General features: G+C 38.7%; 1 protein-coding gene across 47 annotated transcripts in view; it reads right to left on the reverse strand.

The window, feature by feature from the left end:
• Positions 1 to 17,234, reverse strand: part of EPB41L3 (erythrocyte membrane protein band 4.1 like 3) — a 140,545-nt gene that overhangs the window by 17,221 nt on the left and 106,090 nt on the right. For 16 of the 47 annotated variants that reach the window (XM_072327427.1, XM_072327453.1, XM_072327424.1 and 13 more), the window contains exons 9-13: positions 14,187 to 14,339; positions 12,014 to 12,111; positions 10,886 to 11,061; positions 8,104 to 8,324; positions 4,231 to 4,797 (exon numbers count right to left, since the gene is read on the reverse strand). In XM_072327427.1, coding sequence (XP_072183528.1) covers positions 4,231 to 4,797; positions 8,104 to 8,324; positions 10,886 to 11,061; positions 12,014 to 12,111; positions 14,187 to 14,339 — 1,215 coding nt within the window. The remainder of the gene's footprint in view (positions 1 to 4,230; positions 4,798 to 8,103; positions 8,325 to 10,885; positions 11,062 to 12,013; positions 12,112 to 14,186; positions 14,340 to 17,234) is intronic. The other 31 variants (XM_072327465.1, XM_072327446.1, XM_072327466.1 and 28 more) reach the window with 3 other exon arrangements.

The following is a 17,234-nucleotide window of genomic DNA, read 5'->3' on the forward strand; positions in this document are numbered from 1 at the left end:
CTAAATCTAAAATAAAATAAATTAATGTTTTCTAAACAAACTTTTCCTCCCAAAATGATTTAAAAATACTATTAATCAAATTTTTGTTCTAGCCAATAGAGATTAATGCGGTGTTTGATCCTTTATCTGGAGGGGGAAAAGGTTATTAACAAAGCAAAAAAGCTACTTGAACAGTCACCTGACTTTCAGCCCCTCATTTGTACAGAAGTTGTCTTGTCTCCACATTTACATACTATGAGGCTGTCTGCATTACCAAGGAGTAGAAATAACCATACCCCCCGCCTGTCTATGGAATAATGGTAGGGCTCAGATCCCACTTGGTTCCAGTAAAGAGCAGCTGATATTGTTACCGACAGCAAAAGGAAACAAAACTGTCATTAAAAAAAATCAAAACACTTCTCATTCCATTTCAGAATATGAATAAAAGCAGGAGAAAAAGAAAAGTAACTCCCTCCCCCCCAACAACACTCACTAGGTACAAGTGATAAAGAGGAAACAAAGCACAGCATTACTCAGACTGATCTGTCCCTGCTTTGTTCTGGTAGAACACTGACACCATGAAGAAGGTTTCAGAGGAGAACTCATGTGAAGACATAAATCAAGTGTAGGCTACTACAGGCTGGGAAGATAGCTCGAATATTGCTTTTGATGTTATGTAAGCTTGCAGAAAACTATTAAGCAGAGAAAAATACTCCCTGATGCCCCAGACTGGCACATAAGAGTAGTTTTAGCATCAGTGGAAGCTCTTATTTTGATTACTGACTTTCTGTGGTCTTCAGATGATCTATACATCTCAAACTCAGATCACATCAACATGAAATGGAAGAAATAGGCAACCTACTGAGAGACACGGATGCAGTATCACTTTTAACTTTGCATTTTTTATCTTCTGTCATTTTATGACAACTGCAGTGGTTCATACAGACCCTTTTTTGGATATGTTTTCACTGGCTTTTTATTTACCATTCCTTTCTTCAAATAATTTGTAATTGTGTGACAGGCAGAAAAACAAGCAGATATTCTGAACTACCGGGTAAGTGTACAAATACAAGCTAGATGCATTTTTCAAGCAATAACCACTCACTAGACAGACTGCTTTTGTTTTTAAATAGAACTATACTGTCAAAATAACCTACTTGGCCGGGCAAGCTGCTTTCACTGAAGTGTCAATAAAGTTTATCTGAAAATTGTTTCTTTATTAGCAAAGAAGTTTCCTTCTTTGTAATATGGGTAGTTGTAAAAATATGGCAATATGAAAAAAAAACAACAACCCAATGCATTGTCACTCCTATTTAATAAAAAATAATTATATAAAAAAGAGGAATTGATGAATCTAGGCATCTAAAAAATAACAAAAGATTTCTGTCAAGACACTTTGCGTCTAGCACATACTGTATATTTAAGAACTTGAAGTTGGTAGCATTAGTGAAATATTAACAGCAATGTTAGCTGGGTACCAATGGAGAACGTAAAGAAAACAAAGAGGACAGATCCTGTCTGACTGCACAGACTCCCTCCAGATGCATTGTTTAAGGGAGGATTGAGCTCAACAAGGCGTGAGACACTGACTGTACCTCTTCTAAGTGCCTCCTGCATCACTGTGTCCAATATGTTGTGAACTGGAAGCATATTTCTGGGGAAAAAGATATTATTTCTTTCCCCAGAACAGCAATACAATCCTAAATAAGGCATAAAACTCAGATTACTGTAATGTACATGCCTGCTAACAAGCCAATCAACAGCCACAGAGCAGAAATAGGCATTTCTGGGTCACCTGAAATGAAGACGATTTCAGAGCAGGGAATGGTGAATTAAGAGTCTCAGAAGTGAAGGTCTCCTTAGGAGCGAGAAAGGTTGGGCTCAAATCAGACGGGATGCAGTGCATAAACAACAGGCAGCTGCTGCCTGTGCTCATGGGCATATGAGGGGCTGGAAGGGAAGAGAGCAGCTACCTCCTGAAATGCTGTGGCTGCATGTCCTCTAGTTTATGATTGTTAACTGCTGTGATTTGTTTTGCCAATGTAATGCAGACATGCCCAAGTTTAAAACATACTCACTGTCATGCAATGTTTTGAACAAGAAATGCCCCCCGGATTAGGCACAAGTCTGTGTTGTCTGCCAGAAAGCACTGCCAGAGTAATCACCTTCATAAAGGAGCTACGTTAAAAAGTTTACTTTGTAACACTTCCAAACTTCACTCATAAAGAAGTGCTCATATCTGAAAGAAGAGCAGACAAATGCATTACATAAATGCTGCCTCATTCTGGAGCTGGCACTGTATTAATGCTGCTCTTTCTATTAGATTAATCCAAGTGCAGAGCTAATGCAAATTGAGACATAAATGCCATTTCAAAGTGAAGATACTAAATGAAACAGCAAAATTTGGGACACTTTTAATTAGAAATTGCATCTTATTATTTCTTTGTTAGGCATTACAGAGCCAAAAGCACTTAAAGACAATATTTTTTCAAGATAAACTGATGCAACTTTTGGCACCAAGTCATAGAAAAAAAAAACATTGTGGTAGATTTCACAAACATTTATACACACAAGGTGTTTACTGGAGGCAACCAGTGTGATGGCAAAAACCAGTAGACAATGCAACTTTTTACAAATAGCCAGCTGGTCGGCAAGTATCTGATCTGGTGTTGCCACACACAAAGCAGAACCATACTTGAGCATTTGAGGAGAAAGGAAAACAGGGAAAAAAAAGAGAAAAAAATAACCCATTATTTTATTCTGCTCACAAGGAGTTTCTAGGCACCAGCAAAAACAGAGACCAGTAACTCTGTTGCTTAAACAAACAGGTTCCTTTTCTTCTTCTGGATATATTACCATGTTCAGTGCCCTCAGAAACAATACAGATTCTTCTTCTTCAGTTGGTTTATCAACTGTGACGATAACTGTGGTGACTTGAGGCAGTGATTTTGGCAGTGATAATTTAACACTGCAAATGTTAACATTGCCCACGTGGCATGCTTCGGTAGCAGCTGCACAACAGCTGTTCGAATGTGAACTCCCACTGATACACTGGATTTAAGTAAAGGAAAACAATTTTACCTGAAGAAAAGAGGGGACCTGAAGAAAAGAGGTTTCACTGGACCAGAAAACCCTTTCTAGGCTTGTGCTACAGCTGATGGCTTCTTACAAAAAGCTGAGCCTGCTTCATTTTCAAACACCCTGAAGTTGGTAAGGATGTTCACTGACTAGCTGTTTAAATAAACATGCATACATATGCATGCATATATATGAGGGCTGCTCCGAAAGTAATGTCTCCTATTTCGATGTGTAAGCCCACGATGTCAGAGGTGGTGGTATGGTAGCAGAGGCTGAATTTTTTTGCCAGTACTCCATTACATTTTGGTGTTGTGTGACAGATGGCAGCAGAGGGGCAGTCTGAAAGAATGGTGTCTGACATGGAAGTGCGTATGAAACAAAGGAGAGGATTTGAATTTCTCCATGGGCAAAACTGGCGCTCATTGACAGTCACAGATGCTTGCTGAACATTAATGGAGACCAAACAGTGGACATGAGCATAGTGAGGTGGAGTGTAGTGCATTTCAGCAGTGATGACAGAGACAGTGGGTCACCTCTGCTGGTACATATATTTACAAGTGTGGCATGTAGGCTCTTGTTCATTGCTGATGAAAATGCACAGCTAACAGTGGTGGTTATGTTGAAAAATAGTGTTTTGTAGTGGAGAATTTGCTCTATCAGTGTTATTGTACTCTTTGTATCTGTAGTAATTTCCACGGAAATAAATAGGAGGCATTAATTTTGGAGAGACCTACATAGTTATGCATGAAATTGTACTTCCTTCCCTCTACTTAGAATGCTATTCTAACACATCCTAGTATAAAGACACAGGGAAAAAAATAAGAGATCTTGGTGAGTCAGATGCTTCAGTGCTGACTGGTGACAATTTAGTTAGTAAAGGTCACTTTGCATCAGCCATCACAGTTCGAACCAAGCCACTTACACACAGTGTTGTGCCTAACCCTGGGCCCCAAGCTGCCACTCCCAACACAAGAAAAAAGATAAAATAAATGAAAATAATAATAATAATAATAATAATAAACAACCCCAAACCAAAAACACCCCATCCCTTCTAACATATCAGCACAGACAGAAATGAGGCTCTGAAAGTAGGACCACTACTGCAGCAATCTAACACTGGTTAGGACTGAAGCACTGAACACAAAAAAGAGTGTTCGATGCCGAGGTACACACCTCTTCCTCTGAACTGTCACTCAGGTCATTGGCAAGTGAGGCACTCAAGGAGGCCGCCTTGGGCTCCAGGTAGCAGAGGCACATAGCCAGAGGAAAGGAGAGAGTGAGGGCATATGGCACTGAGAAAGAGGCAGAGAGCAGAAAGAAAAAAATGAAGAGGAAGCAAGGCACAAGGGAAGGAGAGCGGATGGGAAGGTAATGCTGCACGCTGGCAGGCAGGAGGTTGGTTTCAGAGAGGTTAGGGAGCGACAGGTAGCCGTCATCATCCAGGAGGGAAGGGAATGAGTCAGGAAGTTGCAAGGAGAAGGAAAACAGTGTCCCGCCTTTGCCGGCTTTTTGCTTATAGCTGAAAGCCACGTCTTGCTCCGCGGAGCAAACTCTCCCTTTTCTGTCGGAGTCCGGCTCTGCCTCCCCATGCTTTGAAGCACCCTCTTTGGGTGACTCGCAGCCTAAGGACTTTTTTCGAGCACTCTCCTTGCATCTCCTGCGAAGCTTGGCTGAAGATGCATGGGGACCAGGCTGCGGGGACGGTGAGGAGTGGTGTGAGTCAGTGCCAAGAAAAGGTGGCTGGGGACAGAGAAAGAGCAGCAAACAAGGCGCAAAAGCAAAAGGACAAAAAGAAAACTGTCATTAGTTAATTTTCTTCTGTGATGATAAATAATATATATATATAATCATAAACAGTATCTTAACACTACAGCTTTTAACCAAGTTAAATTTTGCACGTTTCCATGCTGCACGCCACATGTATGAGTGAATAATGGTTACAGCTTACAAAAGGCAACGTCTCATTTTAGCATTCGTCTAGTCACTTGTGATACACAATTTAAATCAAAATCCTCACAGCTATATGTGAAGGTGATGGTGCTGCCAATTTCCACCTGCTGTACAACTTTCTTCAAATTATAGGGAGCTTTCAGACATGAAGTACAACAAACAAACAGGGGAACATATTCCTAATATCAACAGTGCTTGAGATGCTGCTTTTACTTGAGTCATGGGGAGACAGAGTTGGGGCCACATGATTCCCATCTATGCCTGGCCCAACACCACTGATAATTATTAAAATCTCAAGGATTTTAAAATCTGTGTGCCCAAATTAGTGCATTACAATATGTGAAAAAATGCTATATCCAAAAACTAATCCAAACATATTCTGCTTTTAGTGGCAGATAAATCTACAGGTCAGAAGAAATGGTATTAGTATGATATCTACACGAGCAGCAGTTCCTCAGCCCAACTCCCACAGCCCATGCACCCACCACAATGGCCCCATGCACAGTCATCTTCTCTACAGTCAAAAAGTGACTTTTTGCTCCTTGTGAAGAAGTAATAATAAACCCGCTGCTTCTGCTACGCATTTTACTGTAATCAATAATGACTACCAACAAGCAGGCTTTGCTTTAATGCAACACTTTTAGGACATTCAACCATTCTTTAAGACAACTCAAGGGCAAAAAGAGGGATGTAATTCAGGAGGGTACTTGCATCTAACTGACATACAACACACTTCCTAGCAGGCAGCCACAACTAATCTTCAAACACAGTCACCACCAAAACACCCCAGCGCCACCAACCTGTCGTGCTGCTGATGGAATTTGGGCATTTTGGCCAAAGTCAACCAGGCTTTGAGAAGTGACAAACTGGTTCACTGACCAAGCCAAATACCTGAGCTGTTCCACTGCTTGTCTTCCTGCAGAGCTTACCAAAGGCATGTCAACTGCACTCACACTCCAAACTCCCAGGACCAAAATGACTTCAAAGCCAAAATAGCCTTTATCAACATTATGCAAAATCTGAGCCAATGAGCTGGATCTCAGTTTTAGATACATGTGGCATCAAGCTAGTTACTAAGCCTAATCTTTACCAGGCATCCCAACAGCAGGAATGGGATTTCAGCCCAATGTTTACATAGAGGAGTCAATTCCCTTCCTCCTAATATTTTGCTTCTCTCTCTTCCTTAGCAAGAACAGTTCAAATTTTCTTTTATTAAAAATAAATAAATAAATAAATCAACCAGTTCAGGCAACTTACATTCCAGAAATCAGAAACTAAAAACAAGCCTAACTTATTTGCAACAAGTATCTTCTTTGTGAGCTTAATGCAGTAAACTCAAGCAAAAATCTAATACTGATGGACTCATGGGACTTTATATGAGCTAAATACAGAGAACTTCCCTTCATGTTGTAAAAGCAAAAAAGCCAAAAGTAATTTTCTTCTTTGCTAATGCAGACTATTTATATATGGACATCTTTTCAGCACTAATATTTAGAACAATGAATAAGAAGTATGGATAAAACAAAGAAAAAAACACCCTAGTATAAAAAGTGCAGGTTGATGTATATGTCCTTAAACACGAATATGATTTCAATCGTGTCCTGTGTTTCTTGAGACCGCTCTCTTTATAACGAATGACAAACTGTTGACAGGTCCAATGTGAAGCAGGACTAAGATCCCTCCATAATTACAGGACTAAAACTCTTTTAATGGGTGGTTTAAACTGAACTCACCTCCTGGGGAGTAAAAGTCATTTATTTGTATGTGTTTAAGAATCATCAAGATGTTTTCTTAAAAATAGATCTGACTGTTTCTATCCATCTACAAGGAACACGTGATCTTTGAAATACAGCTGAACCTCTCCATTGACCTAAATTAACAAACATTCGGGACAGAATTAGTTTCAACTGGATATTTTATGCATATTTAATTTTCTTCCATGTTTCTCCATGCAGAAACTAATGGAGTTTTGAAGAGACTCTAGTTAAATTCTACAGAGATTATATTCTTAGTTCTACAATTGCAGAAAGTCTTTGCACATCTGCAGTTCTGTAATTCAGTTCATTTCTGATTTTTGTACCTTAACTGCAGCTCTTTACTTGAGGACCTGCACCATTCACACTCATTATGTGATAAGATTCGAAGTTCAGGCTCTCAGATTGGCATTCATGATCAGTTTTGTGAGTATAAAGGTATGACATTTCTTCCTCACAAATGGAGAGCATAAATGTTGCTTAGTAAATCTGTCCCTTAGCAAACTTTTTGAATGATATCCTATATTTAATTCTCCATATTGTTTTTTCTCCTCATAGTATGAGACAGAAGACTTTCTACACTGTCTTTTCCCATTCTACCTCATTTATCCTCACTATCAATCTTAGAAATTCAGCATCTTCTCTGTCTCTCTGATTTATCCTTCTTAGAATCTCAGTAGATGCAATCCACAGCTGTGCGTGTTACTCATATGCAGTGGTGGTGGGATCGAGCTTGGTGACAGACGAGCCAAATTTAGAAACTCAGTAGAGAGAGAATCATCAATAAAAACAGTTTTCTTTAGTGAAAATTTCGGAGTAAAGTAAATGCTTTTGTAAGCCAGATAACCAGCTTATAATAGTATGCTAATGGCCAAAAGATAATAGGAAAAAATTTCATTGAAATATATAAAAACAAATATGCTGCTACGGAAAAGGAATGAGAAAAATACAACAGTTTAAAGAGCAGAGCTATGTATAAGGACACGGGACTAGTTTGTTGCCCTGACAAAAAATAAATATGTGATGGCCATGCTAAAGTCAAAATACAACTGAAGACCAAAAGAGCAAAATATGCACGTCTAGGCTATTTCTGGATCCACTGTTCAGAGTATTTGCTTCTCAAAAAATACATTCTGAGGCAAGAATTGGCTTTTAAATCATATGAAATGCAAAAGGATTATACAAATATTGATTCAAAACATTTAGATGCATATACATTTACTGTGTATATTCTACATTCCTCTAGCTGCAGGAAGTAACTTCTCTCTCCCTAACAATTCCATGCTGGTCCGAGCACTCTTCAAACAGATCCGTTTAACAAAGAAAACCCTAAGAACTCTACCTTTGTGTCATGGCGTACTGCTGAGATTGGGGTGACTTCCTCTGCTCTTTTCTTTTTGCCTTCTTCATCATCTTTCTCTTCTTCTGCCTTTTTCTCCGGAGTCACAGTGGTTATCAAATTGGTCTGAGAGATGCCCTTTGTTGTGGCGTACTGGCCAGTACCAACCTCTGCAGCAGACACAGAATCCTTCATGTACATTTCATGGTTTTCATTCACTGATGCTAAAAGCAAATATTTAAAGAGGGAAAGTCTGAAATGGCTTTTGCTGAGAAGCTGCATAAAATTAAAAAGCTGGGTTAGTAAAACATTCAGATATTGCTGAAAACAAAGCTACGTCTCGTGTCAGGAAACCAGAAGCATGTGCATACATTTAAATAAACTGTTTACTTGAAATAAAGCTTTTAACTTTCATATGCATAAACGTATATTATGGATGCATATACACACATTACTGCAGCTAATGTGTGCGTTACACAGTTGTTAAATGTTAGCAAGCCATTGCTACTGTAGTAAAACATCAGAAAAAAATAATGCATTGCTATATATATCAGGCAGGAAACATATGGGAAAACATCAGCCATGGGGATGGAAGAGATTTTTTTTTTTTTTTTAAATCTGTCATTATAGAGCAGTACAGATCAAATGCAGGGTAAATAATGCACTGCACTGCAGGAAACGACAGTATTGATGTAACACACACGAAGCCTCTGAGAAGCAAGAAATCTGATCTTTCTATTATCAAGTATCCTGTCAGTTAAGTGAGCTCGTTATCCTAAAAAATTCTGGAAAGTCATGGTATTTCATTCAATGGATAAAACCAGAGTTTTCTAGGATGTAAATGCTTGGTAATTCACAGTGCTTAACTGTATATTAAGGATTTCAAAGTAGAGAGTAAATATACAGATAGAATGTAATACAAACACTAATATATACCCAGATCCTGCTCTTTGATCTGCAATTAATTACTGATTCACCGGGATTAATCAAACGTGCAAAGTTACTTGCATGTGTGACAAACCACAGGGCCAGGATCATGGTGTAATTAATCACAATGCAGAACATTATTGGCATGTTTGTGTTACAGTAAAAAGATTAGAGAACAAATCATAAGCATTAATTTAAAAAAAAAAAAAATCTTTTCCCCATTTGCTCTTAGGCAAATTACCATAATAAAAACCTAGCAGAGTCTAACAAATGCTCAGGAAAAGCTTTCAGATATTTTGCCTCTTGGGAAAGAGCTTAGGAGGCGGAAGAAAGCAAAACAAGTAAAGGGAGACATCTTGTTTAGATGTTACAAACAAAATAGTGCAGAAGGGTAATTTCTGCTTTGAGACACATGCATAGCAATCAGGTCACCAGTTGCTTGGTAACAAGCAAGAAGCACATCAGAATTAGAGGATTCCAAAATAATTAATGACAAGCAGCACCTTTAGGGGGAGAAAGGAAGGCTTGTCACTACTACTTTTAAATCAGCGCTTCCCCTCTCCCTAGCATCAGATATATTCATTGAAACTTGCTGGTAATATTTGGCAGGAGGATTTTTTAATTTTTTTTAAACAATAGTGATTCTAAATTTAGTCTCAATACATATATATTTTTTCCTACAAAAATGAATTGTAACCTATTTTTACTCCATAGCTGACAGTAACAGCTGATGAAGTAACTGAGACTTCGCATTACGCGTTAGCCTAACCTAGAGGAGCAGTAAACCTCGATTTCATGAACCACAGTGAAAGTGAGGAGGAGGGGGACCTGCTATTAATCTGCCTATGTTATTTTCCCTCTTCAATGCTCAAAAATGATGTATGTAAAAAGGGTTCATCAGACTACAATGCTTGTGTTATTACTCTATGAAGGAAAATAATTCATCTGTGTATTTAAATGCATACTTAATAGAAAAACCTGCATATTAAAAAAACAAAACAAAAAACAAAAAAAGAGGCCAAATTAAACAAAACCCAAACAACTACTCTTGTAAATCCCGACAGAGTGTTGAAGTCAGACTTGCTCGAGTGAGAAAGCCCCAGTCTAGCAGATCTGGTACTCCATTCTTTTCCCAAGCAAGAATGTGCTTGGCAGGGGTGAGCCTAAGGAGAAGGGCCCATGAATAGCAAGGTCCTAGAACATCCTGCAGGCAAACACTTTGTAGCTGCAGAAGCAGTAAGGTTAGGACATTATTTATCTGCAGCTTGCTTGTGTCAACCTACAGACTGCATTCCCCATAATACTGTCTGGTGTTGATGTCAGATCTCTTTTCCCTCTCCTGAAAGGGAGCAGAAGTCATGACACAAGGACATGGCTTCCTGCTCATCTCTTTGGGGCTCACTGGCTTCCCAAGTGGGAGGTGGCTCCTGAGAAACCACTGTAGGCAGTCATTTCATAAAAGGCACCAGGACAACAGAGAAGATACCCTGCTGAAAGTCAGCAAGCTTTCTAGTACCATCATCTTAGTGATTTCTCTACGGTTTTACCCTCTACTTCCCAGGTGAACACTCCCACTGCAAGATCTCATGGACTTAATTTCCAAGTTCAGTTATGCAGAGAACTGTTAAGTCGTGTCTCTTTTCCCACACAAGCTGTGTGCTGAGCAGGCCATTAGTAGCACAAGGGCTGGCTGTATTGGTACAACCTCCATCACTGGTATGTAGTGAACGTGCAGGTACTCACATTCTCCTCTCAGCAGAAGCTCAGGGGATATGAAATTACAAGAAGTTTACATCAAATTTAAAGCAGTGACCATCACGACTGTAACTTCTGACTAAGACAATGAAGAGGACCTTACCCCCATCCAAGCTGCGGGACATCGTGTAACGTTTACTAGAAGACCGCTCAAAGTAAGGTGCGGGCCGGTCTATGAGTGCACTGGCTCTTCTTGTCTGAGCCTGTGTCCTACCGCTGTAGCGAAACTTGGAGCCCAGCGTGAGGAACTTCTTTGGAGGTGCTTCAGGTAGAAGGAGCCTAAAACACACCAAGCGCACAGGGATTACTCCACATCCTCCAAAGATTAGCATACTACTTTTGAAGAAGGGAGAACACCATTGGGACCTGCATCTCACAGGTCAATAACAAAAAAGGAATCAAATAATGCCTGACATATAATACTGTAAAATCTCTTAGCTAAAGAGCTAAGAATTTAGGGCAAGATTCATTAACAGAGGTGCAAAATTTTTCAGGTTAGAGCCTTCCCACCCTCTGTATTTTGGCTATTGAGTTTGCTGAAGAATCCATTCTCCTGCTATGGAGCCTATGCTTTAGAAATGGACTTTCTACTAAAAATCAGAAAACATCCAAAAATGTACAATTTCATTTTAGATCTTGTGATACTAAGATGACTTTTTATAAAAAACACACAGACAGATTGAATCAATAATTTTAGAAAAGGAGAGAAATTCTTCACTTATTTAGATGACTTGAGAGGGAATTTTAAGTACTGAATACCTATTTTCAGGTCTTCTAAGGTGTCAAAAAAGTAGCTGTATATGCATGGTTGCAAAATCCCTCAGTAATGCAAAAATCACATCTATGGGCTGGGTACTGTAGGTGGCCAAAAAATATACTACAAGTTACTGTCTGTGTCTTCATCTGTAATTAAGTCAACTTTTTTTTTTTTTTTTTTCTTATTTTCACTCTTATACATATTCCCCAGTAATTTTCCATATGCATTACTCTACCCAGACAGAGAAATGTATGCAAAGAAGAGTCCTTAGGCTTTTTACTTATAGTGACTGATATTAGCATACACAGATAAAGCAAGAAGAACCATATGGTGATTTTAAATGTTTAGTATTCTTAAGGAGTGCTCAGAGCCACTTCTTGATCAAAAAGACAATTTGATTTGAAGGGTTTAGTCTCTGCTGACAGTTTTCCAATGGATCTTATACCACACCTTTAGGAAAAGACATCCACATACCTGAAAAATGTATGGTGCTCAACACACACTTTCCACAAGCGCTTTGCAGCACGATGATTTGGCAACTTAAACCCGATAGTGCTTTCAAACTGCTCAAACTAGGTAGGAAAAAGAAAGGGTACATATTTGACGCAGCTCAACTATTTCTAGGCAGTGTGCACAGATATATAGGTTCATCTTAATTTCCTGTCTATACAATCTAATTGCAATGGTTAAGTATATACTGATGTATATAATCATATATATATGCATTCCACAGGCTGCAGTTTCAGAAGGAAACTGGGAGTGGTAACCACAGGTAGCCTTTGCAGATTGTTTTATGGGGAAAAGCCAGATAATAAGTAAAACATTTTTGATTGTGACACTGATAAACTATATTAACAAAATAATCAGTTAAGAATCAAGAAATTTCTTGGAGAAAAAACAAACAACATGTAAATGTTTTAACCCTGTTGTTTTAACTTCACCAGTTTAAAGAACAGTAGGAAGCCTGATAACAGCCTGGAGGGGAGCAGTAGTCCCCTGGGACTGATTTGGTCTCACACAGCCTTGTATTAAGGAGAACTAGAGTTAGTAAATCACAGTGTTTTTGGCTAATTTGGCTCCTGGGACAGATGAGAAGATCAGGTAACTGAAAGAGTTAGCTGAAGACATCAGGTGACCTCTCTAGGTTGTGCTGAAGGTTTATATTACAGATACAAAAGTTGCAACAGCTGCAACTGCTGTACAGTGTTGATGACTACATGGAGATAGCTGAGTAGATGAAACAGTGTTGCTGTGATCAGGGAAAGGTAGGTAGAAGGGCACTTGTAAGGAAGTCTAGATCTTTATGGGGAATTGACAAGAGAGAAACACATCAGGAAATAGCAAAAATGGTGAAGATGATAGAAACAACACATGGGGTGGTGAATCACGTTACCATCAAATGTAATCTGAAATGACTGCACTGATCATTTTGCAGAAGTAACTATGACCTGGTCACAGAAAGCTACATACCAACATCAGCAAAGCCCAAAAGGAGAGCCTGAGTACAGGATTTGGAGCACCAAAGGATATTGTTTTTTCTTTTAAATTAAATTCAAGATGTGAAGTTGGTTGTTAAAACTGTGCCTGTTGTGATGTAGGACTGTAGATTTTGCATAACAACCCTACAACTGCTCAACCCCTAGTAACAGGGGTAGCTCCCACAGATTTCCCAGGTCACTTACGAAGCCAGTAGTCGAGTCAGGACTCCCACTGCAATACTGCATCAATGGAGACATACCGGTCCTCAACTAAATGACTTCTGTCCTGCTGTATAGCTCCAACCTCTAAAATGGATATGTTTTTTGGGGGGAAAGTGATTGCTGTACCAGCAGCTGAAATGGAGACACTGTTTTTGCTTATGATGATCTTGAACTTTTTCTGTTTGTGTGTGTTTTTTTTTTTTTTTTGTTGTTGTTGTTTGTTTGTTTTTTAATTGCTAGGATTTATCATCCTATTTCTTTGGTAGCGCATGCTTAATAGGAGGTAAACCAACATGTTACTGTTGGTGTATTTGTTATGCATCAGGCTGAGCCACGAGAGGGCACTCAGTGTACGAGATTTCACACCACATCCCGTGTCAGAACGTGAGCTTCTATGAGCCTGGAAGGGCGAAAGAATGTAGCCAGCAAAATGATGAATGATGGATGTTGGCTTCATTTCTATCAGTCTCTGGATTTTGACTAGGGCTCCAAATGTATAATTCGATATGGTTATAAAATTTGGTATGTCCTATCTATGTCTTAGTAGGTAATATGAATAGACACTAATTCAATACACAAGATGATGGTGGATGATGAGCACTCCACAAATAAGCAAAACATTTCTTAAATTCCCAAAGTATTCATAATATGGATGAACCTTTTTTTTTTTTTTTTTTTTTTTTTTTTTTTTTTTTTTTTTGCATGCAGATGGCTATATTTACTGTTTACATGAGTTCAGGGATATAAACAGAAAAACACCAAAGATTTTACCTGTATTTTAAATAAACTATTTATCTAATCTTTCCTAAGCAAATCAGCACAAATTAAAAAATATAAATGAAGAGGAATGTTAAAGGCATGACAAATCAACAAGTCAATGACAACACAGGTTTTTTGGAAAAGGTTTGTTCACTGAGGACACTGAGGCACTGTCAGGATATCCTTACCTCCCCTGGTCGAATTTTGATGTAGAAGTTGTTCCTTTTGTATGAAATTTTCAGAACCTTTGGCCAGGCAAATCTATTTATTCTGAGTCGGTCTCGATATATTAAGAGTCCACTTGCGCAAACTCCTAACATGATTTCCACTCCTTCTGAATCCTGCAAGAACAGGCAATGTACTCTGTTGAATAACTCTCTCTTTAAGTACCAATACAGTTATTTATATACTGTGTTTCTACCTGAGTTACCTGTTCTTAATGCATCAGCTACAAACACATTATTGCTGTGAGCTACGCTACTCATTGACTGCATTCAGGCAAGGAATAGTAAGGTCGAGCAGAATGAGAGAACCTCAGTGTTTCAGAAGATATCAGACTACAAAAGGAGGAAGTAACATTGCATGTGGCATTAAAATGATGATATTAACCATATTATACACTTTAATTACTTCTTACATGTCATTAGGATAAATGCAAGATTGAAAATAAGTAGGACAGCATAAACATTTACTAGCCCTGGCATCTCCCACTCTCCATGAGTAAATGCTGTGAATCAGACCCATTTTTCTTCTGCAGTTACCTCATCCTGATTTTGGCTGATTTTCTAGCTTCTTTAATTCTGTTCTACTAATGTTCAGTGTTTTCATTTACTCACTTCTCTGCTGTTGTATGTGAAATGACCAGCTGGCAGAAAGTTGGGCATTTAAGACCAGAAAGGTTATTTTAAATGTGGGTGTTTTATAACTCATTTTGACAAGGAAGCAAGATGTAGGTCAGACATGTTAGCATCATAAAAGCTTTGGCCAAAATCTTACTAGAATATACCTAAACAGATTTGTATTTTAAGTTTCTTCTCTTTCCTTTAGAAGCTTTCAAATAGTCTATGCCAATCTTCAGTGTTTACTATCACTGCTAGCCTGCATAATTCTATTTTTTATTTAGCTAAGCATTAACAGTGTTGGAGAAAAGAAATGTCTCTCTTAAAGAATGGAGTCCTTTGGTAATTACTTTAAAATAACTCTGTGATAATCAAGAAATGGATTGTTAATTTGCCACTAGTTTTCTCACACGGTAGAAGTGTAATTATGTTTAAGATGAGCACAAAGGCAAGCATGGTCAGATAAAAAAAAAGCAACAGCACAGCTTGAACAAAAAAAAAAGTTTCAAAATCAGATATATAATCTGGAATTAAGTACCACAAGGTCACTCTAGTGTTAAAAAGCACATCAGTAAAGGATGTTGTGTTCCAACAAAGATGGTGTCATCCCCAGAAAGGTATCTTTTCAATATAGAACTCTCATGTAGTATCATGGTGGGCCACTAGAGAAGAAAAAAAAGTAGTCCTTTTGCTGGAGTTCAGTTTGCTAATTCCCTAGACCAAGAGGAACCTCTAAACACAGCAAATACACTTGAAAAAAAAATGAAGTCTCATTGCATGTAATCACACTGCCTGGAATGAGCCAGAAATGCTCACATAAGACACATAACTGCAGATAGAAGGGCTGCTACTTCTGCTACACTTGCCCAAAACCTTATTGAGAAATTCTTTCTTCCTTTACACCTTCGCAGCAGATCTCAATGCAAAGCTTCTTTTGTTTCTAGGTGTCAGAAGCTGCTTTTCAGTGTGATATTACTGGTGCAAATCAAAACCTGGGTAAGAGGGGAATTGGGCTTTTTTGCGGGGAGCCATAGAACACAACACTCTTTGCTGTAACACCAGGAGACTCTGAACTCCACATACCTGCAGCTACACATATGAATGGAAGGATTTGTCAGAGTGCTGACTGCCCAGAGGACAAATCTTTCTATCTGAACACAATTTTAATTGTAGCCCTGTGCTAGCTAATTGAGAGCTAGCTTTAACAGCAGTTGGCAAACCCAGCATCTGTTGAATACCTCAGGTACCTGCACAGCCTTAATGAATTGACACTGACACTGAGACATCTGCCACTGCATGACTTCAAAAAGGCACCCACAGAGACACCTGTCCAGCAGCCTGATACCATCCCGTCACATCAGCAGGCCTTATTAGAACTAAATGCTACTTCTCATGCTGATTCTAATTTTCCCTTTTTTAGCTCAATTTCTGACATTGCTGTTGGGATTCTTAATCCACAGACATATACAGTTCAGTAAGCAATGCAATTTTTAATATTAAGAAAATTACTTTAGAGAGACATTGACTTGCCTACCAACTTACTTTTCTCTGTGGCTTTCAAGACGGAGAAAAGTAAAAATGGACACTGATATTTGTAAGGAGAAGAAAAGAAAGGTTATCTCAGGACATCCTAACTTAAATTTCACAGCCTTTATCCAGTATTTAAAAAGAAAAATATTCGGCCCTTAATGACACACTATGTCAAATTTTAGTAATGAAGCTCGTAACATATTGAGAACAGGAACTCACTTTGTGCTGTTCTTCACATTTCTTTGTGTTGGACAAAGGATGTTGAAAAGAAAGCTACTGAGTGACATTCACCAATACATTTCTATCTCTGCTACAAAAGTGCCTCAAGATTCTGTGCCTATCTGCAAGACACAGGAAGAGCAGCGGCATGCCTCCTGGTCAAGTGCTGCCCACTGAGCCATACCCAGATTTTTCATTTTCAGTAGAGGTAATTAACAGAACACAAAAGACTGCCTTGAATTCTGTAATACACATGCACAATTCCTATGAAACGCCCCAGGGAAAAGGCTGCAGGCCCTTTCAAGATCTGAACTGCAAATTTATCTCAGTTCTTGAAAGGATCTGCTGCAGCATAAAAACAGGCTCACAGCAATTTGACCTTTACAGAAAACACAGTACTCTGCACAGCTCAGGAGTCTTTGTTTGGTACTCATTTGCCAAGGGTGCTTGCTAACCTCAGAGATGTTAACATCCATTAACCTTACTTTGATAAGTGAAGAAAAGTTGAAGAGTGAAGTGTGAAGTAATTACTTACTTGGGCAAAAAATAAAGAAAAGCCACAAATACAAAGCTGGCAGGTGGCTCTCCCAGTCCACAAGAGAAATGACCACTTTTGGTTTTTAACTTAACCTGCTGATCATTAGGGAA

The sequence above is a fragment of the Excalfactoria chinensis genome, chromosome 2 (genome assembly GCF_039878825.1).
Source record: "Excalfactoria chinensis isolate bCotChi1 chromosome 2, bCotChi1.hap2, whole genome shotgun sequence".
Lineage (NCBI taxonomy): Eukaryota > Metazoa > Chordata > Aves > Galliformes > Phasianidae > Excalfactoria > Excalfactoria chinensis.